We start from the raw sequence: 27,715 nt of genomic DNA, 5'->3' as shown, positions 1-27,715 counted from the left end.
TGTTGCAAGGGATCTGTACCAAGCATTGTTAGTAAAATGAATAATTTATAAAATGTAGGTATATTTTTATACCTTAAGAATTTTGAAAACAAATTTTGCAATGTATGAATTAGTTCTAAAATATTGACCATTTTTTGTATTTTGTTACTGTATATTTTCTTAATCAAGAGAGAAATAGTAAAATTACTATCATGAAAGATATTTGAATGGCCAAAATTAAAATATAGTTGCTAAGGTAAAGCAAATACAACATATGTGTTAGTGAGAATGTAAAATGGTATAGCAACTTTTGGAAAAAGACAGGGGTGTCTCTTGTGAAGCTAATTATATACCTACTATGCAGATAATCTGTGGCTCACCAATTCTACACCTGGGGTTTTGCACACAAGAAATGAAAGCATATCTCTACAAAAAAGACTGTCCAAGAATGTTCATAGCAATTTTATCTGTAATTTCCCCACAACTGCAAGCCACCTATGTGTCCTTCAAGAAAAAAAATGAATAAACTACAGTATATTGGTATACTGGGATACCTCTTGTAACCAAAATATGATCAAGAAAAAATAATCACTCTTGACATGAAATACCACAGATAAGTTTTAGAACCTTGCATGTAATTAAAAAAATCAGTACTTACACAGAAGAGTACATAAAACCTGATTCTATTTTTTATGAAGTATAAAGTTTTATAACAGATTATTATAAAAAAGAAAGAGCAAAATTCCTAGAAAGTAGCTGTTTTTACAAATGAGTCAATAATTTTTGACTCAAAAAAATTACTAAGATTAGTTTAGACCATCATAGCAATTCAAGATTGCACTTCAGATTTGTTCATTTCACAAGATTGCTTATAATTTCTTATAATTTCTTTCATCTTTTTAAAGAGTATAGCATAACATTAAATTGCTATCATTTTTCCCAAATCTCCAAAGCTGTTAAGTGGCCTATGTGTGATGACCTATGTTTACCTTTCCACAAAAGATCACCAAAAATATATGCTCTCCATTTTTGTGTAAAACTCTTTGTCTTACCAGAACAAAATTGCTGATACCTTTAAATCTCATAGAAGCACAAAACTTACCCAGTGACTCCAAGAACTTTTACTCAACATCCCTTTTAAATGCTTGGTTCTCTTTCTCTTTTATTACGACATTACTTTAGAAAATAATGAACTTGTTCCAATGCTTAAGCTTGCTTGGACTATCAAAATAAATTCTTCTATTAGTTGGGTACTACAGGGAAGTGTTTTCTATGTAGAGAAGAAATTTTACTACTACTAGTTTGTTCTGCTAAATGATTGGTTCATTATGCATATAGAACAGTAACTAACATTCCTCTTGATCTATAGTATAAAATAACATAAAGCTGAATACAAAGTGTTACTTTCTTCTGATGACTATCAGACATGATGTTTCCTGCAGAGGTACCCACTGTCTGAAACAAATAGTAAATGCCTTTTCCCTTCTCTGTGTTTATTTGCTGTCTTGCGTTTGCAACTTTCTGCAAGGAGAAAATGGGTAATGCTTCCCCCCTATGGTTTCTATCAGTCCTCTGCATTGGTTTCATTAGTTTTCTGCCACTTTCCCTATGAACAAAGAGATGTTTTCCCTTCATAGGTAATAGACTGATGACTAGTCCAGGCAAAACAACCTGGATTTAGTAATTATAGTATTTCAAGTGCGAGGCTGCTAAATTTCTTTGTCTTATGTATTTACTTCAATTATCTATTTGTTGATTTAGTTTCAGTATTACTAAAGGGAAATGTATTTATTAAGAATTACGCTTATAAATGTTCATGCATACATATATAATATATTATGACTTACATGAATTGTTTATAATCAAATCCTTTTTTAAATTTAATTTTATTGTCAAGGTGATATACAGAGGGGTTACAGTTACATACATAAGGTAGTGAGTACATTTCTTGTCGAACAGTATTCCCCCTGCCTCATTTTTCACCTGCTTTCCCTCCCCCTGCAATGCCCTCCCCCAGTTGTAAAGTTCATTTCCATCATATTGTCTTGCAAGTCTTTATTGTTGTATAAATTGAAATTTTTGAAAGAAACCTTCGTTATATCATACAGGCAAATTGACTTTCAAATGTCAAGAATCATTGATGTAGCCTAAAAGCCAGAAAAGCTAAGATTCAAAAATCTTTCTCTAGAATTTCTAAATTTCATCCTTTTGTACTTACTTGAATATTAGGCAAAAATGTGGAAGACTTTGTTTTCTTTCGGATGAATAAAAATTAACTGAAACTATCTTACTTCCTTGGGGATTAAAAAAAGTAAACCGTGTAGTTAAAGTAACTGTGTAGTTATTATGAAAGATTGAGTGCCATATTGTCATTAAAAAAAACATATATATACAGCTTTAAACAAAATTGACTGTTATTTCTTTGTTTTAAATAAGTTTTTTTTTTACTGTGTAAATATAATATGCCAAAACAACTAAACTTGACCTGCTGCCTCTCTTTCCTATAAATGTTAGAACAAAGATGATTCACCTCTGACATGAGCATTAATAGGTAATGATATGGGGGAAATGGGAGTTGAGCATGGCAGTCCCAAAGCCTTGGAAGCAGATTTTATGTATTCAGCAGTGATGATCATTAAGCCTCAAAGGGTTCAGAGTTCAATCTAGCTAAGCATCAATAAGGTCAAATTTATGTGGTGTCTCTCTCTTCCTACAGCTTGTGTGATCTTTTTCTTCTTTCTGAATACATATGAAGGTTACTTTGGTCCTCTTGCTTATACCTTTCCTGCTCCCAGAGGTCCTTCTTTATTGCTTCCTTTTTAAAAGCTAGTAATAAGCCATGACTATTGTGTTGTCCTAGCTATAGAATTAGATTTATATAATCTCCACTAAAAATCACAAGCAAAAACTATTCCATTTATTCCTTGTTCATCAGGCCAGAAGGTTAGTCTTAAAAATTAATGACAAAATGCAGATTTCTTTAATATGAGTACTTAAAACGTAAGGGAAACAGACATTCAAAGGGTACATATTGACTTGCTTTTCCTTTGCATTTGCTTTCAAAGAAGTCAAAATAGTACTATCTTCATTGCATTTAAAACAGTTAAAGCTTTCTGTCTTTTTTTGTACCTCACACCTACTTTCTCAGACGAAATTTTATGTAGTACTTTGGGATGTTTACAATGTTTGTTAGCTGAAGTAAGAAACCGTCCCTTTCACTTTGATGAATTGTCCTTATCTCCTAACTTCTATAGTCTTCTGAGAATTTGGCTTAGCCAAAAAGAGATTCTCCGCCTTCCCAAACGAGAAGGAAACCTTTTGTCAGCATCTTGTCTGAGTTGACTCCTTGACTACACAGGTCATGGGAGGTCTGTGTTGAACATCAGTCTTTGGCTGTATCACAAAACTGGTATTGAAGCACAGGCCAGCTCCCAGAGTGCAGGGGTTAAAGAGGCAATTAGTCACTACAAAGCAGAGTTGTGGCTGTCTTCTGGTAAGGAAGTACTTAACTCTTTCATGAGTGATGCCTAAATCTCATTTACTGAATGCTTTCATCCGAAATAATTTAGTCAGCCATTTAAAAATAAAAGTAAGCTTAAAATGTATTTGATTATAAAAATGAATTGAGGCAGTAATTAGAGTAAAGGGTGGAGGACAGAGAGAGTGTCATCAACTCTGTATTTTGTACTGCATCTAAATTTCACAATAATTATTTTAGCTATTTTGTTATTTGCATGCCTGGTTCTCTACCATTTGAGCCATGCTTCTAGCCTATGTGTTAGCTATTTGGAACTTTGACAAGTATCATTTTGAAATATTGCTAAGCATTACTATTAAGCCTTTTATTTACTATTAGTGGGAGGAATAGTTTGGAGCTTGACCTTTTTTTACCTTTTTTAAAGAATGTTCTCAAATAGAGTGCCACACACACACACACACACACACACACACACACACACACACACACACACACACACACACACACACTTTTCTTAAAAACTTAGTTTGGTTTCACATAGTAAATTTTTGTTATACAATCTTTTTGTTTGTCCTCTATATTAAAGTATAGAGGACAATATCAAAATATGGAAGAACATCAAAACAATAGTGCCAGCTTTAGCTGTGTTATCACTCCAGTGTCTGGGTCCTCCCTAGACTTACTAGCCATAAAAAACTTAAAACAAGAAAGTTTCTTAATATTTGCAATTTCCAGTTAGTTATATTTCTTCTCAATTGAAGTATAACTAATTATGAATAAAAAACCTTGCCTCTAATTTATTTCTTTTATTATTAATGTTTCTGTTATCCTAAAATAACACTGCTTTGTTGATTTTTTTTAGTAATTTTAAAGATACTGGTATAATTTTTTCTACTCTGAGTTATAAATTTTAATAGAAGAAAAGTAAAATAGTATTTGATCCATCAAAGGTAAAAGCATTTTATAATAATGATCATCATTTAGTGTTTATAACATGTTTGTATTCAATAAAATGTTATTGACTTACACTGAGCATTTTTTTCCTTCTCTTGCATATTCTGGGGAATGCTTCCAAAACGTTAGCTCAACTTATTCTGGTAAAAGATGAAACAATGACTATATTGAAAATAAGATTTAGAAATAAATATATCCAAAATATTAGAGTTAAGTCCTTGGTACTTAGATCTCCAGCTCTACTCTCAAGGGAAAACTGTAACCATCTTGTTCCTTAGAAGTTAAAGGAAATGTATATTTTCATGTAGGGATTTATTCCATCTGAAAAACATCCTAACCTGATATAAATTAAATTAAATGATGGGGTTTCTTCAGATTTAGCTCAGTGGAAGAGCACTTGCCTAGCAAGTGAAAAGCCCTCAGTTCCATCCTCAGCTCTGGAAAAAGAAAAAGCTAAGCCCCCTCCCCCTGCCAAAAAAAATGCAAAACAACTAAACTAAATGATGTTGTCTTACATGAATAATATGAAAAGTATTTTCAAAGCAGGTGGTTCATGATAAATATATATATATATAAATATTTTAGAAAATATTATGTTTTTTTATTACCTTTTCAATATTGAGTCCTATTGCTTTTCAGTAGGAGACCTATCTAATGTTAGAGTCACTTAGGGAGAGGTAGTCCAGAAAGAATCAGCAAATGACCAAATCTACCTTATCTCCTTGAAGATATTTTAAACCCATATAAATTAAGTTTCAATAATATTTCAGTTTATAGGCCACTTCCTATGGTATGTCTCATTTGTAAAAATGAGAACAAGTTTCTGTTACTATTTTGTAGCCTTTCCTTACTTTTCTCTGTGACAAAATAGAAACCAATTTGCCACTGTTTTAAGTGGCAAATGCATAAATAGGTCTCAGATTCACTAATTAGATACTGGCTTTCCAGAAAGTACCATTTGGTAAATGAGGATTTAATAAGGGTCCCAAAGGTAATTGTTGTTAACTGGTGGAGTTGGTGACATTTTCCCTGTCACTTCTAATCTTTGCTCTAGTGGTATATTAAGAACATACTTTAAGCAAATGCTTTAGTATTTTAATTGTAAATCAATCCTTTAAAATATATGTATATCTTCTATAAAAAATTCTATGTAAAATTCTTCAGAATTTTACATTTAAAGATTGGTATTGTTTTGATGTTGGTATAATTTGGGGAAGGGAGGAGAAAAAACAAATTGTTTAAATAGGGATACAGGTGGACCCATTGCAACAATGCTATGTCAAAATGCTATGTCAAAAATGAACTTTACAACTTTGAGGGGGGGAAGTGTAGTCATGTAGATGGGAGGGCAGGGATGGTAAGGGGAAAAACAAAGGAGAAGGCAACAATGCTTGATAAGAAATGTACTCATTACCTTGCTCATGTAATTGTAACCCCTCTGTACCATATTTTCATAATAAAAAACTTATTAATAAAAATAAAAATTGGTATTGTGTTTTTACTGAGAAAATATAGAATTGCATTTACAAGAAACTGTCCTATAAAACACAAAGTTTTCTCAACATACCACCTTGGTGCCATCTGTTCTTTCCTGAAATAATCTTACATCTGTCAGATATGTGCAGTTATTCAACTTAAAGACAAAAATAACTATTGTATGCTCTTTTGAAAATTTAAACTAACTTGTTCCTGGAAAAAGTACTTACCAATATAAAGCTCGTGAATGAAATTATATTGTGATATAAGGAGAAATACTAATAATAGACATTTGAATTTACTCATTTCAAATATTTTCCTATCCATTTGCTCTTTTTTTAAACATAGAAATATTTTACATAATACACTTTCTGAAAGCAGAATGTACCTGTAAAGCATACCCATGTATTTATGGTGCTGAGATTGTTTTATTTTTAACAAAACTGAATTTAAGGCTTAAAAAAATCAACCAGACAACACTATACTTCCTCAGATGCCACAATCAGTTTAGGTAACCTCTGCTATGATTGTTGTTGTGTTAGATGAATTAATCAGGATGAGCTTCCACAGCACTTAGTGAGGCTAACTTTGTTCCCTGTCACTCTTTTTGGATCTTGTAAAACCTTGTGTGTGTATGTATGTTTGTGCGCTTGCATGCACATGTGCACATGTGCATACACACTGAAATTTCTAAAGCCTATTTTAAAAATCTCTAAAATGTGGGTTTACTTGTTGGCTTGTTAGTTTTAAGAAATGATGAAATTGAAGTTCTAGTTCTTTCTACAATCCCTTCATAGATCACTTTAATAATGTGTTTGCATTTCAAGAACTTTGAGATTTCATCTATAGGTTTATTCAGTTTTAAACATACATAGCTGCTTGCTATACTCATTCCCCATTACTTTATAACCCACTTCTGAAATCTGTGAGGTTGCTTTTGTCTTGCTGAATTTTTTCCTTTGTTTTCAAGATATACGTATATTTCAAATATGAAAACGACTTGGGAAAGAATATCCTAAAGTTTATTTAGAAATTCACCAGGCCACATACTAATGCATCCCTAATGGGGACATTTCTTTCACACCTCTGAGGTGATTGAGCCTGTCCTTTAACGTGAGATTTGCAAACCTGTGTCTGGCAGCTCCAATTAGCTTCTTTTTGGTTTGAAGCACATCACAAACAGTAACAAGGTCTCCTAGGACACTCCTCTTGCAAGCAATGTAGTCATATTTCCTCATTAGTTCTTTTCAATTGTCACTAATGCCATGTTCTAGCTTTTGAGGAGGAGACAAAAAAACATAAAAATTTGGTATGTATGTAGAATGGGCTGTTGTTTTCCATAATTCAAACGTCTTTTGAATTCCTTTGATAGTTTTGAAGCTTACACAGCTTAATTCATTAACCTTTACCCTTCACATAAATCAGGTGATTAGAGTCTACTGCTAAGGAGACAGATACTTCCCTCCCCTGAAACTTAAGTAATGCCTTCTTTTCTTTGAACCAAAAAAAAAAAAAAAAGAAAACCTTATATAGTTCACAAAAATAACCATTCCATTACTTTTCAATCTTGTCAAGTGTTTTAGGTGTGTTTTAAACATTACCAGAAAACAAAAGTGCCTAAAATTATGTTATTATAAAAATAATTCTGGATGCTTTACTTCGGAGCATGTTTTCTGGCACTTTTCTGAAATCCGAAAGAGAGAGAAAGAGAGAGAGAGAGAGAGAGAGAGAGAGAGAGAGAGAGAGTGTGTGTGTGTGTGTGTGTGTGTGTGTGTGTGTTACTCAAGAATTTACAATAGTAGCATTTTAAAAAATTCTCTTCAGACCCCTGCCAGAACATAACAACAAGAAAATAATCAATTTCAGAATAAACTAGAATATACAAATGAACATAGAACATTTGATGGGAGAAAAATTTTATATGGACCTTCATTTTAGATAAAATGATGATAAAGACTTTAAAAGTGATAGCTGTTTTGTGGCTCCTTATAGGTAAGACTAGAATATATTTTTCATTCATTCTTTCCTCTTGTTAAAGACAATATCTTCTCTTTTTTTTGGGGGGGGGTCCGGTCGTGGGGCCTGAACTCTGTGCCTGGGCGCTGTCCCTCAGCTCTTCAGCTCAAGGCTAGTGTTCTACCACTTGAGCCACAGCGCAACTTCCGGCTTTTTTCTTTTTGCTTATGTGGTGCTGAGGAATCGAACCCAGGGCCTCAGGCAGGCAAGGCAAGCGCTCTACCACTGAGCCACCTTCCCAGCCCCTCTTCTCTTATTTTTTAAGAACTCAGAAAAACGGTTTATAATTTTACTTGATCTCCTTTAGTTACTTGAAAACATTGCTTTTCGACCTAACGTCTTGTACATCTCATTGTTGCAATGGGTCCGCCTGTATCCCTAAAAACGAACTTTACAACTTTGGCGGGGGAGGGGGACAAGGATGGGTGGCGCGGGGCAGGATGGGGGGAAGGGAGATGGGTAGAGATGGTAAGGGGAAACAAAGGAGGAGGCAACAGTGCTTGATAAGAAATGTACTCATTTCCTTGCCCATGTAATTGTAATCCCTCTGTACAGTATTTTCACAATAAAAGAATAAAAGAAAAAAATTGCTATTCTTTGGTATTTTTCTTACATTTTTCCAAAATATGAATTTCCTCCTTATTAATGTATACATGATTGTTTTTCTTAAGGCCATAGTTATTTTTCCAAATGTTATAATTTCTTATCCTAGCATACAGGATAGACCTTTAATATATTGAGTATATAGAATGTTGGCCTATGTTATTCTAGCGAATAATAGGAGGACAGGAAATGGAAGAGGAGGGAGAAAATTTTGAATTCTAGATTCTGAATTTAGGGGTTCCTGGCTTACCCTAGGGACACTGGGATTGATGCATATTCTCTGTGATACTTGTGAGTATGAGAGGTAGGAGAAAACAAAGATTTGACCTAGCATCTTTGGTCCTGTCACTCTTCTCAAAGATGGCAAATGTTTCTCTTCTTGATACCATTTAAAAATATGTGTTCAATTTATATGTGTATCTGTTATCAAAAATTACTGATTTACCACTTTGCTTTCTGCATATGTACTACACAATAAACTGATCGCTGTTGTATTAATACACAAATGTTCATGACTACAGCCAAGATTGTAAAAAGAGTAAATGTGGTTCATGGACTTTTTTGTGTGTGTTCTGCTAGTATACTATAATATATTCTGGAATATAGTCTAAAAATTTCAGGAGAAAAGGACAGTTACCTCCTATGGTCTCTCATCATGACCCGCTATCACCACATGCTGCCTGAGAAACGACCTAGATGAAAGATAAGGCTTCCATCAATAGCCGGTGATATCAGGTAGTATTCCATTTTCATCAGTTGGCAGTAGCAGGGTAACACAAACCACTTCCATTTTCAAGTCTTAAAAAAAAAGCTATTTTACCTATAACATCAGCCACGCAGTTTTATGTTTTAATATGTTAAAAGTTTCAGTTTACAGAACTTGGAATTTTTCTCTTCAAATAATATCATATCCATGAATGATAAAAAATTAAATTTTGCTGCATATTTCCCAAGGAATAGGATTTTTAATCATGAATTATTTTATTTCAATAATTCTATGATGTGGATATCTTTAACACATCGGCTATGATTACAGGAGAGTTAAATTATTTGGGAATGCCTTTGTAAGTGAACTTTCAAAAATAGAGCAAACCTCTTAAATGATCCTATGGAAAAGGAAAATAGTTTTATATTTCTTCTGCCTTTCTTAGTGTATAAAGTGCTTAAAACTTCTTAATGATGCACTATCACCTTGAGCCAACTACATAATCCTTATAATATCTGTTCATAATCATCTATACTTCCTGAAATTTTCTCTATCATGTAAGAAACATGATGCGCATGGCTTCATTAAATTTGGGGACAATTGTCATCTAGTGATTGTCTTATTTAATATCAATATCAGTTCTTTTTGCCTGTGAAACCACATTTGATTTAGCTTGTACAGTAAAACTGATTTGTATTATATGCTGTGTGTAGCTTTCTCTGTATATCTTTAGTGTTGATATGTGCTTTGTAACATATAGAATATCTAGTTTTAAAAAAGAAATACAAATAGATGATTACATTTGTTTAAAGTTTTTCTCCAAGCAAATATAAAAACAGAATTTCACACTACTTGAATTCAATGTGAGAATAAAATAAAATTGCTAGTTTTTTTGGTGGTTACCACAGAATATTGGATTTGGTAAATAATAAGAACAGTGAGACGTGTCTCTCATCTTGCAGGAAGTGGTCAATTTTTTTACACTATTCTAAACATTTATATTAAGTGATTTAAACTATTTAGTTTTTTTGCCATCATATAGACCTTTATTTTGATTCTTAGCATTTTAAACTGGCTTTGAAATATATAAAAATGGCTATTGTCTATAACATTTTATTTTTAAGAGAATTTTTTAAAATGTTACATCAAAGTCAAATAACATGGAATTAGGTTTTAAAATGTCCTTTTAAATAATCTGTATCAATCACAATTGTATTACATACTATTTTAAGGGTTTATGTTTGTTGTAGTCATGGTAAAGCTTATACACTTTTTATCATTAATCTCTTTTAAAAAAAGAATTTCCAAAGAAGAGCTTGTTTTTTTTTTTTCTGAGAACATGAGATGTTTATCATTCTATTAAACAAAATTCTATAAAAATACTTTGAAAGAAAAATGTATCTTTGCTATAACTAACTTAACCTTCAATAATGAATTTTGTGAAGTAAAATTGTATAAAATTTCCTGACATTTTATGAAGATTTCTACAAATAAGCCAAGTAGTAAATGAAATGTCTTAAAGACAAAGATGGATAATGAGTAATTTTTGATGGATTATACACACAGGTATCAAATTACTTGATCCTTACTTCCTAGAAAAGGTTAATGACTCTTGTTTGCTTTTACCCTTTTACTTAACTGTTGTTTATAAGGATTAAGATAGAGACTGAACTGAAGGGAGCATATGCCTATATGTCACTTTGACTGTGAAAGTTTTTATAATATAATAGGGAACTGAGCTACATAATGGATAATATTGCTAATCATTATTAAAAAATTATTTGAATTCTGTTACAATTCTCCCAGGGCTGTTAGAACAAAATCACTATCCAAAACAGTATTTTTTCTTCAATAAAAATTAGACATGATTTTAATCATATGTATTTGTCTGATTATTAAAAGCCCTAAACTCACACAATAATTCACTTAATTTATTAAAAATAAAGCATTTTAAACAAAAAGCTACTTTGGTATGTGCAGATTTATCCCTTCTATAAGTTAAAGATTTTTAAGACATTTTTTGTGTCATGGTGAATAGCATTTTATGTACACTGTGCAGCTTTTGTTATCAAACCTCAACATTAGTAATTGCGCTAAAACAATATCACTACATATTTATAATAACCACTAAACAATATTTTATAGTTGAATTACAGTTACTTTTATATAAATGCCATCTTTCACACAGCACATGTTTACTTGTCTTTGTAACCGAATATATCAGTAATCTTATAGGACCATTCTTTTTTTCATCTGTCACTTTTAAAGGTGCCCTGGCCATACATGTATTTGATTAAAGCCACTTAGGAATTAGAGCACTTAAGTTTAAAGCAGGGAATATAATACTTTTCCTGAAACACCTTGAAAGAGGTTTGTTGAAAGAAGAGAGCTGTGGCATTCATCATCTACTGACCTCTTCCTGTTATATTTATGGCCAGGCCATTGCTAATTTAACTTAAAATGCATTAGTATAACTCAACACTTTTTTGTGTGTGTTTCAGGTGTGTGGAGGTCATTGCAAAGGAAGGACAAAACCTGAAAGAGCTGTATTTGGTGTCCTGTAAAATCACAGATTATGGTATGTAATGAGCCATTTTCAAAAATAAAGGGCTATTAACTCATTAAAGGTTTTTCTTAGAAGAGGAATTATCTTATACAGACCATTTCTGTTCATTTACACTAATTATGATGAAACTTCCCCTCAAAATGGCAGAGAAATTGGGATTTAAGAACCAGAGTAAAATGAATGTGTATATCAGTTCATTGTTCATGTAATTACACATGTACACACATAAACACACACATGCAAATACACTCACATAGGAAGAAAAGATATGGATAGAAGTGAAAAATTCTGGCCAATTAAATATAAATAAACAAATTAACATAACTGAGGAAATTATTAAACTGAGTATATCTGCCAACTTTAATAGCATATCAAATGTATTTCTACTGACACTTTAAAGGCCAGCCTTCTTAGTGCTTTAATTTTTTTAAGTAATAGAGATGTCCATATTTAGATCTGTGGTAAGTAAAGGGTATGCATTTGTTTGTAACGTTTTATTTTTTGCATGTATTTTTTATTGTAAAGATACTGTACAGAGGGTTTACAATTACATAAGTAAGGTAATGAGTACATTTCCTATGGAGCATTGTTACCTCCTCCTTTGTTTTTCCCCTACCACCCCTTCCCTCCCTACCTGTCCAACTCCTGCCTCCTTCCCCCTAAAAGTTGTAAAGTTCATTTTCAACATAGTGTCTTGCACATCTCATTGTTTGTAACATTTTAAATTATCTTAAGTTTCAATATCCTTTTAAATTGGAGAAAAGCAAGATATTATGAAAATATATAATATCCTATTGTAGTAATAAATAAAATAACCTAGCTTATACTTGTTCAACTTTTATTTTTCTTAGCAATTTATATGTTTTAGTCAAAATACAGTTTTAACCAGGTATTTTGAATTATAAAAGATTGAAATGATTCTTTTTCCCTTTTGTAATTTTTTATTTGTTGAAAGTTGATAAATGCTTTCTACTTTGAAGAAAATTAAAATTCCATTATTCTTTTTTTCTATTAGTTTTGACATATACTAATGTCTTCAATCCTATGATGTCATGCTTGCCATCTGCCCTGGATCAGGGATTTGTATTTTAACAGCTACTAAACTCATCATTTAGGAAAACTACTAAAGCTATAATTTAAAAAAAATGTTGAATTGGATATGTAGCTAAATGGTAGGCTACTGACCTAGCATATCCAAGGCTGTGGATTTAATTTTTAGCTTCACAAACCAATAAATGTAAAACTTTTATATTTAAAACATCCCTAACTAATTTTCAAAGTTAAATTTTTGAGAATGATAAATCCATCTCTGATGAATTTATTCATAACATTCCTGTGTTGTTAATTTTTTCCTAATTCTACCTTGTAGAATTTTAATGTATTGTTTTTCTTGCCTTGTTCTTTTTTAATCCCATTTTTGCAACCTAGTTACAGTTTCTCTTTAAAACCTTCACTATCACTCTGTTTTCTCTGCCCAACATAGGGCATATTGAGAATATGTATGCACATCTGAATTTGTTGATTAATACTAGCATTTATTACAGACTTTTTTTTACCTGGCATTCAGGTCTTTAACAGAAATTTCATAACTGCATTTCCATTCTTGTATGTTTTTCCTCTTTACCTAGTCTCTGCAGGCGATCAGGGGCAATAAATTAAGTCCCTTTTCTTTCTTCATGAGCTCTTCTGAGATTGTGCAATGAAAAATGTCCCTAAAGTTACAGTTTGTTTTGGAGGTACAGAGATATTTTGACACATAACAAAGCTAGCACCCAGCACATAGCTGTTAAGTTAGCAAATGCAAAGAATGTTCTAGACAATATGGAAAAGAGAAAAATCTTTGAACATGCAGTGGATTTGTGGTAACAATCTGGCTTTGTTCTTTATTCCTGTTTGTGAAGTTCCTTCACGTGTCTTTGGCTTAGTTTCCTCATTTGTAAAATACAGATTTAGTGCTTGTTTTTGTAATTACTACTCAGTCTAGTAATATTCACTAAAAACTTATTATCTGCTTTCCTTTATTATAAAAGGATGTGTGTGTGTGTGTGTGTGTGTGTGTGATTCTTGTTATAGTACTTGTTTTTAATTTTATATATAGTTGCTATTGTTTTGTGGCATTCTTATGTTTCAGTATTTTGAGATATTTTGGAGTTTTCTTTTGGTATGGCGAAAATATGTTGCATACCCCATGTAAGCATCAGGATAAATTGGAGATCTTCTATTTCACATGAATACACTATAGCACTATATCCAAGATTACTTAAATCTGCTTTTCTAAGTACTAGGGCTCACAATGAGATTGGTGAATCCTGCCTAAGTGATAGTCATGTCAACCAAAGTTGAGAACAACCTGGGCTAGTCCACTGGAGAGGAATTGTGGGAATATTTTCAGGATGCACCATCCATAGTTATGAGAGATCAGTCGTGATTTTTCTTGTACCTCAGTCCCTCTAGCCTTCAAGCTTTCTACTTTGCATCCTCTATCTTTCTTCTTTCCTTAGGTTTGAGGTACTCAAAATGTTCATAGTTAAAATCCTTATGAGGAAGAGAGAAAAAAAGGTCAATAAGTTAGTTCTAAGAACATACTATAATTGCTTGTGATTGTAAAGTGAAAGCAAATTACTGAAAGTTTGGTTCAACTCATTTTTTTTTTAGTACACTGGCAGTAATTTGTGAGTAGAGTAACTTAAAAAAAAAAAAAGACAGCAAAAAGATTATTCTACAATACCAGAGAAACAGCATGCCAGTGGAGGTTGCAGTTCTGCTAAAAGAGGCTACCTTTTTTCTCTTACCCTATGTTAATTTTAATTTCCAATGAATATAGTGAGCCTTCTTTAACTTGGTAAGTAGACAGATATCCTACAGAATGTTTTCACTATTGAAATCAGTAAATTATATTGTGTGCCTAACACTGTGGGCTTTTATCCTTCAAATTACTAGACTATATTTCTGCTTCCTATTGCTTTACTCATGTTCAAGTTGGCCAGTTCTCCCCTTTTCTGTGATACTGTGTACATATATGGTACTATGTGTGTATATATGGTATGGTGTGTTTATGTGTGGTACTATGCATATATTTAATATACATTTACATATATACATATACACATTTCTATTTGCTTTTTTAATAAATATTTTTATTGTAAAGATACTATACAAAGGGGTTACGGTTACATGAGTAATGAGTACACTTCCTACTGAGCATTGTGACCTCCTTCTTTGTTTTTCCCCTACCATCCTTTCCCTTCCGACCTCCCCAACTTCTCCCTCCACCACCCCAAAGTTGTAAAGATCATCTTCAATGTAGTGTCTTGTATATCTCATTGTTGCAATGGGTCAACCGGTATCCTTATTTCAGCTTTTTGTTATTTTCCTTCCCCTCCAAAAATTAGAAAAATGTATATACAAGATGGAGAGTACCAGAATCAAATGCAGTGAAAACAAGGGTTATACCATGGGAGAAGCACATACAAAAGAAACAGAAAATATCATACAGTACATTATAAGTGCATTAAAAACAACAGCAAGAAAGATAAAACTCGTGTCCCTATCTTGGGGTTCATTTCGCTTAGCATCATCTTAATGATCATATGTACATAGCTTTTGATCTTTTCTGCTTGTCCTAGACACATAATAGTTATTGCAAATAAGGGAAATCATGGGAGTTGTGTTTCTTTGGGCCTAGCTTACTTCACTTAATATAATTTTTCCCAAGTCTTTCCATTTCCTAACAAATGAGGTGGTCTCATTCTTTCTGAAGGAGGCATAGAATTCCATTATGTGTGAGTGTGTGTGTGTGTGTTTGTGTGTTTGTGTGTGTGTGTATACACCACATTTTCTTGATCCATTCATCTACTGAAGGGCATCTGGGTTGGTTTCATATCTTAGCTATGGTGAATAATGCTGCGATAAACATAGGCATGCTGGTAGTTTTAGTATGGCCCTGGTTGTGATCCTTTGGGTAAATGCCCAAAAGTGGGATTGCTGGATCATAAGGAAGCTCTATACATATACACATTTCTATACATGTATAGCATGTGAAAAATTTTGAGAATTTATTTAATTTATTAATTCAGAAACAGCATCTTACCATTTGTCATCTTTATCATGATTCCCATAGGGTTAAGTGTGGTATTATAGTACTTAGCAATACCTGGCCAAGTTACGAAGTTATATTTATTGCGATTGATATCCGATATAGTTGTCATGAAGAAAACTATCATGCTAGTAGTCTTATAACTCTCCATATTGAACGTAGATCTTTATGGAAAAGGATAGCAATTGTAATCAAATCAATAATTCAGGGAAATTTCTCCCTGAAGAGATACTTAATATTGTTACTTTTCTGTCACTGAACAAATGTATGTTTTAGGCAGTATTGTGGGGAAATACAAACTTAGAAATTAAAATTCTAGTTTTTCCTTTTGTTTTCTTTGCTATTTAGAGCAAGCTACTTAACTTCTTCCTTTCTGTCTTTTTCTTCTATTATGCCATCAGTTAATATGTGCCACATAAGGTAATGAATATATAAGATCTGTGCATGGCATATGATGGCACAGTGGATGCTAATGGACAATTCTAATGTATAATGACAGAATCTCTCTCTCTCTCTCTCCCTCTTTCTCTCTCTCTTTGTCTTAGTTTGTCTCACAGGATTAACCCTCCATCTCCTGCAAATGTAGCCATTCCATTTGTGAACATTATTATTTAGAAGTTGGAACAATGTTAATCTTTACTTGCCTTGTTGACTTCCAGACCCAGTAGAGAAGAGAAAGATGTAACAAGAATTTTTAAAACTTTCTTTGGTGTTATTGTTGTTGTAGACTTCGTATAACATTTTAGGCCATGCTAGTTTTAAACTTTTGGTCCTCCTTACTCAGCTTCCCCAGCACTGGGATGCAGGTATTACACAACATTTGGCCTAAGAAGTCTAAAATCTTGAATTTAACCTCCCTGTCTTGAGTTTGATTCCCTTCTCTTCTTTTATAATTCTTCTCTTGGTTGCTCTTAGTTTTCCTGTTTCGTGGGTAATTTGTTATTTCATAGTTTGTAGTCTACCTTTTCATTTTCCTTTAAAAACTTAAAAAAAAATTCTCCTTCAGAAAACGTAGCCTTTCTAGTACCAGAAAAATCAGTCTGTATTGTTTAAGTTTATGGAGATCAGAACTAGTCTTGTTCTTGGGCACATGGCACTTCATATGATATAGTGTTTCTATAGTAAAATTTTCCAGTGTGACCCAGCTGTCAGGGGCCAGCTTTAAAAGGGACTGGGGTTACTTCTGGGTTGTTAGCATATTTCTTTTTACTTTACCAGTCCAGAGGGGCCTTAGAAATACACTCTAGAGATATCTTTTTGTTTCCCTTTACAATTTGTCAAATAGTCTTTAATTGAAGAGGGCTATAAGCATTCAACTACTAACATTATTGTTTGGGGGCTGACAAGGTTACTAACAACCCAAAGACTCACTGTTTTATTTGTGCCATGATGGTGATCAAAGTGAGGGCCTTGTGCATACTAGAAAAATGCTGTACCATGGAGATACATTCCCCCTCCCAAAGACTCTTTGTCTACTATGCCTCATAGTCCTCTTCACTCCCATGGTCCTTGGGCTGTTTTCCTTGGTCTGTCTTTATCTACATAGTATACTTTTAGATACAGTGCTTCCCTGTTGATCTGGGAGTTTTTTTTAAAATGTAACAGCAAGGTTTGGCACATAACTTTTGGATTTCTCTTGACAAAAGGTCTCCCAAGTCATGGAGGTCACTGTGTCCATAGCAGGATACATGTTCATTTTGTCAAAAATATTGATTAAACAATCACAGGCCCTATTGTAGAGGCAGGAGGAACATAATTTCTATATTCTGGAATCTTATATTCTGGTAGGTTTGAGAAGATATGGCTAACCTGTTTATTTAGGGCAAAATAATGCATCCCCTTCTTTCTCATAAGAATGACAGAGTAGCCTTGGGAAATCAGTCTACTTTGGCATAACAAATGCTTCACCACCCTAGCTTTATTAATCTTCTACCTCTAAGAGAGATCAATGGATTGGATCTTCCCTACCTTTTCTTATGATACTGGACCTCTTTAGCTATGAGTTAACTCAAGTTAGAATCTCAGCTACGTTATAAAAGCAAAGCAAATAAATGAACAAATGAAATTTGAGGAAGCGTAATGGCTTTCACCCTATCAAGAATGTGTCTCCTTTCTTGCCAAATCACTATATAAATTATTCAATGAAATTCTTATATCAAAATAATTTTGCTCCTTATTATATCATCTTATTTTCATATTATTATACATGTATTATGTACAATGAGGTTTCATTTGAAACAAGATTATTTGTTTATCACTTTCATTTTTGTTTTGCTTCCCAATTGTATTTTAAACTGTTCCAAGATTGCTGTGTGAGATTCAACTTTTTTTATCACCAGGAATAACTGCAATACTTATAAAATAGCAGAGAAGAGTTTGAGAACATATATTTGCAAGTATAAAAGAATATCTTCCAGTTTACTCTTGGTTATTCATACTTTCTGTACTTCATTCTATTAAATACAGATAGCTTTTCTTGTTTCCTACAAAATACCAGTGCATTGCTAAATCTGTTGAAATTTCCCTTTTTTCCATACCCATCTTAAAAGTTACTTCTTTCTGCTTTTATTTCTTTTTTTCCCCATACTATTATATTTAACAAATCTTTTGACTTTTTTTACTTTTCAGTAATGGACATGTTTCACTAAAACTTGTTATTACATATTATATATATTATATATAAAATTGTTATTTTTTTTGTTTTTTGGGGGTGGGTCCGATTGTGGGCCTGGGTGCTGTCCCTCAGTTCTTCAACTCAAGGCTAACGTTCTACCACTTGAGCCACAGCACCAATTCCGGCTTTTTTCCCCCGGCTTATGTGGTGCTGAGGAATCGAACCCAGGGCCTCATGCATGCAAGGCAAGTGCTCTACCACTGAGCTACCTTCCCAGCCCAAAAATTGTTATTATATATTTTAAAGCACCTTTTTGTGCTTATATGTGTCTGCTGGTCCTCAGGCTTGAGCTCGGTGTTTAGGAACTGCCCTTAGCTTTTTTTGCTCAATACTAGCACTCTACCTCTTGAGTCACAGCTGCACTTCTGACTTTTTGCTGACTAATTGAAGATAAGATTGTTGTGGACTTTCCTATCCAGTCTGGCTTCAAACCACAATCCTCAGATCTTAGCTTCCTGAGTAGTTAGGATTACAAGTGTTAGCCCCCTGTATCTGGCTATAAAGCTTTTAAAAATACTTTTCCTTGCTCAACAGCAAATAAATTGTTGGTTCTCTTGCATACTTCCTACCACCCAAAGACCTCAACTATGTAACCTTGAAATAAGAGATTAAACCATGCTTATAGATTCTTTGTTCCTTCAAAAATATTAGTGTACTGATGTCAAAATAAACTCTGTCTTCATAAATGGATTTTGAGAAAGGTAGAAGGGTAATTGTGATCAAATAAACATTGTTTATAGTAAATTTGTTAAAATAAAACCTTCTTGTACAGTTTGTCAATGTTAATTAAGAAAATTAAGAAACATCCTAACATATTTAAATGATAAATGGACCTTTTTCTATTTGTCTCCAAGCACATATATATTGTTTTTCCAAATTAACTTTTTATAAACAAGTACCAATTTTTCACACTTTAACTTAGTTGTTGCTTAAAATAATAACCCTCGAACTCTCCTTTTTTTTCAGTTACTTTTAGCCTTTCTTGAATTATCATTTGTTTTCATGCATTATGTAATAGTACAAAGAGAATCTTGACTGATCATTGTCAGCATTGTAATAGTGATGAGTAAATTTAAATTGAACAATAATACTTTGAATACCAATATAGATGTGGGGGGGGGGGGAGTGGGACTTGAACGCATGGCCTGGGTGCTGTCCCTGAGTTCTTTTGCTCTTTTGCTCAAGGCTAGTGCTCTGCCTCTTAAGCCACACCTCCAGTTGCAGCTTTTTGGTGATTATTAGGAGGTAAAAGTCTTCTGGATTTCCGTGGTTAGGCTGGCTTCAAACTGAGATTCTCAGATCTTTGCCCCTCAAGTAGCTAGGAGAACAGGCATGACCCACAGGGACCTGGCTGCCAAATTAATTTATTTTTATTTTATTTTTTTTTTAAGTTGTGAAATAGTTATACAAAGGAATTGCTCACCCCTTTCAACATTCTCACCCATCCCTCTCTTCCCCACTCCTTCCCTCACTCTTCTTAATTTTATAGGATATACATTGGACTCTTGACTTCATTCTCCCCTTCATTTGTTCACCCCATTCCTTTTAACCCCACCTCACCCCTTTCAAGTATCCACTTCCTGGTGTTTTATTGCACTGAATTTTACTTTGCCTTTTTAAGGAATTTTACTATTTGACTTCACTCTTGAATCTGCTGTATTTCAGTTAGTGCATTTGTGTAATTGGCATATCACCCCACATGTTTACTTATAAACTTACAAGCTAGAGCTGGCCTCCACGTGACAATGGAAAACATGCAGCCTTTGTCTCTCTGGGCCAGACTTACTTCACTTACCACAATTTTTTCTGGTTATTCCATTTCTTTACAAATGGTGCAATTTCATTCTTAATAATGGATGAGTAAAATTCCATTGTGTGGGTGTGTGCGCGTGTGTGCGTGCGTGTATCACATTTTCTTGATTCATTTGTCCACTGAGGAGCATCTGGGCTGATTCTATACCTTGGCTTTGGTGAATAGTCTTGCAGTAAACATGGTGGTACTGATGGTTTTACTGTATCCTGCCTTGTAATCTTTTAAGATAATGCCCAGGAGTGCAATTGCTGAATACTAGTGTAGCTCTTTGTTTAATTTTTTGAGTAACCTCCACACTGCTTTCCAGAGTGGCTGAACAAGTTTACATTCCCACCAATAGTATATTAGAGTTCCCTTTGGTCACCTCCTCACCAGCATTTGTTACTGTTTCTTTTCTCAATGATAGCCCATTATGACTATGGTGAGGTCAAATCTCAATGTTATTTTGATTTGCATTTCCTTTAAAATGCTGTGTTTCTAGTAGTCTTAGAAGAAATTACTTGAAAGATTCACATTGGAGAATTGACCTATATGATCTTTAAATTCTTTACTAACCCTGAACTGTATTATGTAGTGGTTTTATTTTTTGTTTTAGCCAAAATTGTTAATTTGGTGTATACTGCTGAGTGAATGATAAAGAAAATACAGAGATAGACAGTTGAGAGATAGATACTCCTTTGTTAAAAAAAGAAAATGAGATTTAAAAATCATATTAACAATATACCAGTATCAATTTAAAGAAGCTATCTAAGATACAGAGACTCAAGAGAGAACAAAACTATCGTAGACTGCAATAGTTAGGGAAAGATTTATGGAAAAGGCAGCAGGAGAGTACAAAAGAAAGGGCATCTGAGGTAGTTCAATGCTAGGAAAGGCTCAAAGCAAGAACAGGTGTCTGAATGGAAGAGTTTGTATGCATTGGTTAATCTAAAGAAAGAACAGAAACCATCCAAAATGATTACATGAACACACAGGCAAGCTTTGAAGAAACCTTATGAAAATATTCTAGTTGAAAATTCAGGGTAAGTGCCAATTTTTCTTGCAACTTTTCCTATCTTCACTCTTCCCATGGCAACAACTTCACTTAACATATAGTATATAAAATGAAACACTACTTTGGTTTATAACTACTAAATCATTATTTGGTTCAACTGTGAACATGTCTGATTTAATGTTCATAATAATAATATACCAAGTAATATTTATTGAAGATTTTTCTATGGACATTATCTAATTCCTTTTAATATCCCACTTCAGTTCCAGTCTGTTAACCTTTACGCTTACATTGTAAAACTTGGGCCTGCTTCATGTAGTTTGTGAATTATTATTCAATAGAAAGATTGTTTCTTACAAAACCACTTACAGATGAGTAATGTGCTTAGAGCATTTATTATTGAAAACTATTATTTATACCACATATATGTTTCAACAAATACTTTCTTAATATTTTCAAATTTATTTTTTTTTTAATTGTGAGAATACCATACAGAGGAGTTACAATTACATAGGCAAGATAACGAGTACATTTCTTCTTTTTTAAATTTTTTTTTATTGTGAAAATACTGTTCAGAGGGGTTACAATTACATGGGCAAGATAATGAGTACATTTCTTATCAAGCATTGTAGCCTCCTCCTTTGTTTCCCCTTCTCATCCCTTCCCATCCTCCCCTTGCCCCCACGAGTACATTTCTTATCAAACATTGTTGCCTCCTCTTTTATTTCCCCTTCCCATACTCCTCCCAATATTTTCAAATTTTTATATAGTTCTTCATTATTTACTCTTACATTTTCTTTTAAAATTATTAAGCAAACTCATGAAGGAAGATCTATTATTTCTTTTAGACAAATTATCAAAATGAGAACCCAAACCTCCCCACTACAGATAACTACTCAAATTTCATTGCTTTTCATATAAACATTATTTCTTCCTTTAAGTGGTCATTTTCAACTGATTTACACAACACTTTTTTTTTTAACATATACATGATTAGAGATACATAATTGTATCGTTGTAGTTCTCTTTTTAAGTTCTTTAAACGTGAACTCAGAAGTTCCAATTCCTTGGTGCTTCACTTCCCATTAACTTCTTTTTCTCTGAAGAAAGCCTCTCTGGTAAGAAATCAAATTGAACCTCTCTTCAGTGTGGCTTTGTATTGTGCCTCCTGTTCACTTTAGCTTTTGGACTCATTTTCTGAAATACCATGAACAGCAGGAATAAAAAGGGAGGGAAAAAAAAAAAAAAACAAGAGCTACATCTTTTCCTTATAAAGCATTAAACCACATCCCTTCCTCCTCCTTCTAGTGCTCTCTTTTGGACTTTCCTACTATGCAAGATAATTTTATTGTTCCAGATAATATTTGACTTAATCTACTATTTATTGGTTGTCAATTTGACCTATGAGATCTGATTTCTTTGGAAAGAAAACAAGGAGCCAAAAGTAAACAAATATCCATAAACACCAACTTTTCAATTAGAAGTGATAGTAACAATAAAATTTAACATAACTTAAACATTGAAGTGACTTTTGTTACTGCATACTTATATCTGATCAGACTTACAACTTCATATTCACTAACATGATAGGGGAAAGGTGTCCAGAAGAGATCTTTTTCTTTAAATTTACTCTCTGGGCTTCCTTATATAAACAATTACTTTCTTTTAATCTTGGCTTACCTGACTTCCACTGATATAGAAAAGATAAGAAAGAATAATACATGATTGTTTATCTTTATATATTAGCTTTAAAATATCACCCTGCTTTGTTTAAAAATTCAAAGATGACCAATGCAAAGTTGTTGTTAATTATGGTTTTTAATATTAGCAGTTATTTTTAGCAATTATTATTTAAATTATTTTTGGCAATCATTTAATATTTTTTAAACTTCACTCTATTGGCTCCTATATTCTGTTGATATGGACTTCATTATAGCAAGATATACCAGGCTTTTCTTATGTACCTCATGTTAAAGGCCCTGGATCATCCAAAGCTTCTGGTTCCTTTGAATCAGTTTTTCTGTCTGTTTTGTACTATGAATCTTACATTATTTTCTGCTTAAAACTCCAGCCTAAGCACCATTATATACCTTATCACAGACCTAACCTTCCTATTGTACCTCAGCAAAGTCAGCCTTCCTGGGTTTTAAAGAACCTTTATTCAAGAATGCCTGATAATACTAGAAACTTCAGGATTCTTTTAATCCAAGTGTCTTAATCCACAGCTACATTTTCTGCTTCTTGTAAAGCTAAGAGTAGGAAGGAGAAGTCATTTTACATTTTAGCTACTCCATCATTTTTCTGGGGATTATCTTCTTATTTTGTTTGCTTCAAATTTTCTGCATTTAAGTATTGAAATTGGACCTCTTGGACCCAGCCATTTGAAACAAATAGAAAAGTGTTCAAACTATATGATCTTAAATACTCTCATTTAAGAGGCTTGCAAACTTCTTTTTCCTCCAGTAAGAAATACGTGCTGCATTTAAAGTGCTTGTCAGACTCTGACTAAACTGATTTTTATCACTTACTAACACATAGAACAGTTTGTAAAATACTGCTATAGTTCTGCTTTTCCTCAGGGTATAGATATGTAATAGATCTGACAATAAATGACCAGCTCAAGAGCAGTAAACAGGTGGTTATCCCTAGCACAAAATAAATACTGTGTTATAGGTAGGTGATAATCCAACTTTTAAAGCTCATCAAGTATTTTGATTGCATTATCTGTAAGATCAGAGATTAATGCTTTCCATCTCATATCTTTAGGTGAAACTGAACAGTTTCCCTTGATGATTACACTCTAATATATATATATATATATATATATATTAAATAGAACTTTTTTTCTGAGGTAAAAGTCATATTTATTAATTTCCTAACTAATAATACTTTTAATTTAAGATTAAGCTGTTCATTTTAACCCTTATTCTATAACATTCCCTTGGGTTTAAGACTCACTCACCTAGAATTTGTCTGTGAAATGTGTTTCTTCTCTAAGGTTTATCTGAATGACATTAAATAATTTGAACTGTTCAACTTTTCAAACAATAGTGCTCAATTGTCATGCCTGATCCAGCCTCTGTGCCTCAGTGTTCCATGTGTGCTGAAGCCTGAGAGCAACTTGGCTGTCACTAAATATGATAGATTGTGAGCAAAGAAAAGGGAATTTTAAAATTTGAAAAGAAAGAGCAAACGAAAGGTAATATAAAATTAATGTTACTAGCCAAAACACTTTCATATAGTAAATAATTCCTAGGAGCAGAAGAAAACATTGTATAGAGAACTAGCTTCCTATTATTGGTTGATTGGCTTGTGCTTATTGTTAATTATCCTTACTTCTTTTTTAGTTTAAGTTTTCCTTTTGTTTATTTCTAGTATCTGTTTTCTAGAAAGTCTGGGAGCTTTGCCAAGAAAAAAAATGTCTTTGAAGAATTTGTTTCCTTTCATAAAGATTCTTCTGTTCTTCCATTGGATTTTAGAATCACAATAATACCCTATCTGTGTACCCATTTGTATATTTGGAAATTCCTCTGAAGTCAGGATCTGAAAGTTGGGTGTGGAATCCTGAAGCCCAGAGATGCTGTTCAGGAGCTCATACAGGGACCAGTCATGACCAAGCAACAGTCATCTAGAATGACACTGTTTGAACATGTTTGAGAAAGAAATTTCAGTTGCTTATTTTCTATAACAATAATTACCTTTTAAATGATTGAGAGTTGGTATATCTCAATATTAAAGCACTTGAAAGACCCTGGGTATGATCCCCAGCACCACATGTGTATTATGCGCATGCACGCACACGCGTGAGTGCGCAATGCGCTCTCTTTCTTTCTCTCTCTCTCGAAAAAGTACATTATAGTAACAGATATGTTATAATAGCATGCATTTATAATGTATGTGCATATATGTATCAGTAATAAAGATTCAAACTGCCAGTCTTGAATAGCAAAAGGAACTTAAATCTTTAGCTCTAAAAAATAAATGAAGTGTTTGAAATTCAATCAGTCTTATTTTATGTTAAGGCGAATGTACTTGGCTTTTGTTGAGAATCAGACCGTCTGCTCTGGTTTACATAAGAAATTGGGTGAAATCCTCTAAAACATTTGCTTTCAACTTTGCCTTTATGGCACACCTTCCAATCAAGGTTTGCATATGATTTACTTTCTAAAAAATTACAACTCATAACAGATTCATTGATATGCTTTTTTCACTATCTTGGAACTTTGATAAAATTTTCCTACATGGCAGGAAGAGAGGTGAGTTTATGAAGCATGCTAAAATTTGTACATAATTTGTGATTTTTAATAAGGTTTTTATTGTGAAAATATTGTACAGAGGGGTTACAGTTACATGAGCAAGGTAATGAGTACATTTCTTATCAAGCATTGTTGCTTCCTCCTTTGTTTTTTTTTCCCTTCCATCCCTTCCCTCCCATTTCTACCTTCCCCCCCAATTGTAAAGTTTGTTTTTCAACATAGTGTATTCTACATGTCATTGTTGCAATGGGTCAACCTATATCCCTAGTTAAACATTTTGTTATTTGTAATAACTAGTATATGTCTGGGACAAGTAGAAAAGGTCAAAAGCTAAATGCATATCACCAGATAAGATGAAGTTAAGTGAAATGAACCCCAAGATAGGGACACAAGTATTTTTTTTTCTTTCTTGCTATTGTTTCTAACATATTTATAAGGTACCATGTGATTTTTTTTTTTTTGCTTTGTGTATCCCTCCCCCATAGTATAACCCCTGTTTTCACTGTATTTAATGTTAATATAATTTGGGGAGTGGAAGAGGAAAAAACAAAATAATTTGTGATTTCTTTCATGACAGTTTTTGGTTCATAGTACTTCCCGGTATAAGTAATTATTGGTTTTTTACATACCTATGAAATATATTATTGTGAAGTTAGTTCCCTGTTTTCCATATGGGAGCATCTGCAAATTGCTATTATATTTTTTTTAATTTCATAATATTTAGGGCCAGAGTAAGTCTAGGAAATATGTCACAAATATATCTCATGGTTACTATCATCCATTACAGCCATCATTTTAAAAAGCAACACACTGATTCTAGTACTAAGAACCTTTCATGACAAATGGGACACTAAACAGCTTACAAGTAAAGAGGGACCCACACACACTACAAACATAAATTGTATATTACTTTTTTAACAAGCTCATGTTTCATCTTTGCTAGATACATTATTGATCTGAAATCTATTATAATTCCCTAGGTTTATAAAATATAATTTTAACTTCTAATCAATAAAGTGGTATTAATTTTTAATAGTCTACATACTATATACTTTTAAAGTAGTTGCTTTGTGATACAGTATTAAATTTAGAAACCTTATTTCTAAAGGTTTTTTGGTATAGCAAAGCCCTTTAAATCATGTTTTATAAGTAGTAGGCTCTACAATTTTTTTTTTGCCTTACTATTAATTTTTAACCTTGGAAAACCAGTTTAAAATTTGACTTTGGAGCTATAGTTTATTTTTAGACTATTACAAATCTATCTAAATCTGCATCCTGCCAGAAACATAGAATCTCTTCTAGCTTATGATTGTAATATATGATTTGTGTAGACTCAAGTCTGTCTCACAAATGCATATAGTATTTTCTGAACCGAGTGTCTGTTCTGTTAGGCAGGTTTCTAACTGTGCATGTTCAGTTCACTGATTGACTGACTGTGAGTGAAATTATTCTCACTAACACATACTCAATTCTCAACTACTATAGAAAGGATGGACTACAGGACCCAAATTGGTCCCTCACTAACAAAGCTTTCTTTTTTTCCATAGTAATACTTACGCAGTGAATGAAAATTCAGTGACCTATATTCTTCCATTTAAATCTTTAAAAATTTAAATTAAAACTTTGTCAACAGTAATTCTAGCCATACTGAGGCAAAAAGAGCGTTCCCTACAATCTGGCAGCACTAAATGTAATTCATAACTATCAAAAATCCGTTTTCTCTGCATAACTTTTAAGCACACTCCTGATGTCTTGAAAATTCCATGCAATTTTCTTTAAAAGTTGGTTTGGAATGCCACTGTGCATCTTGAAGCCCACATACAGTGAGTTAAATTACAGCAATAGCATATTTCTCAAGCACCATATAGTTGCAAATCCTTTATCCTAAAGTACATAGTAAAGGATTTTCTCCTTGAACAGTGAAGAAAGTTGAACTTCAGGGTTGTTTCAATTTAACACATGATGTGCTGCTGCACACTTAAAGCTGTGGTTGGCCTTTCCTGATTTTTCATCTTTATTCTTCCCTGCTCCCTGTAAAAGGAATTAAGCATGTAATACTGATTATAAAACTGGATCCATATACTGATTATAAAACTGGATCCAT

The 27,715-nt window shown here is 33.0% G+C and overlaps 1 protein-coding gene across 1 annotated transcript in view; it reads left to right on the top strand.

The window, feature by feature from the left end:
- Fbxl17 (F-box and leucine rich repeat protein 17) overlaps nucleotides 1-27,715 on the top strand; it is a 461,687-nt gene that overhangs the window by 285,625 nt on the left and 148,347 nt on the right. Inside the window, exon 7 of the mRNA XM_070036015.1 lies at nucleotides 11,714-11,790. Coding sequence (XP_069892116.1) covers nucleotides 11,714-11,790 — 77 coding nt within the window. The remainder of the gene's footprint in view (nucleotides 1-11,713; nucleotides 11,791-27,715) is intronic.

This window comes from Dipodomys merriami, unplaced genomic scaffold (genome assembly GCF_024711535.1).
Source record: "Dipodomys merriami isolate MVZ:Mamm:240054 unplaced genomic scaffold, mDipMer1.0.p SCAF_27, whole genome shotgun sequence".
NCBI lineage: Eukaryota > Metazoa > Chordata > Mammalia > Rodentia > Heteromyidae > Dipodomys > Dipodomys merriami.
The sequence above is the reverse complement of the archived record's forward strand: the minus strand, read 5'-3'. Positions and strand labels throughout refer to the sequence as shown.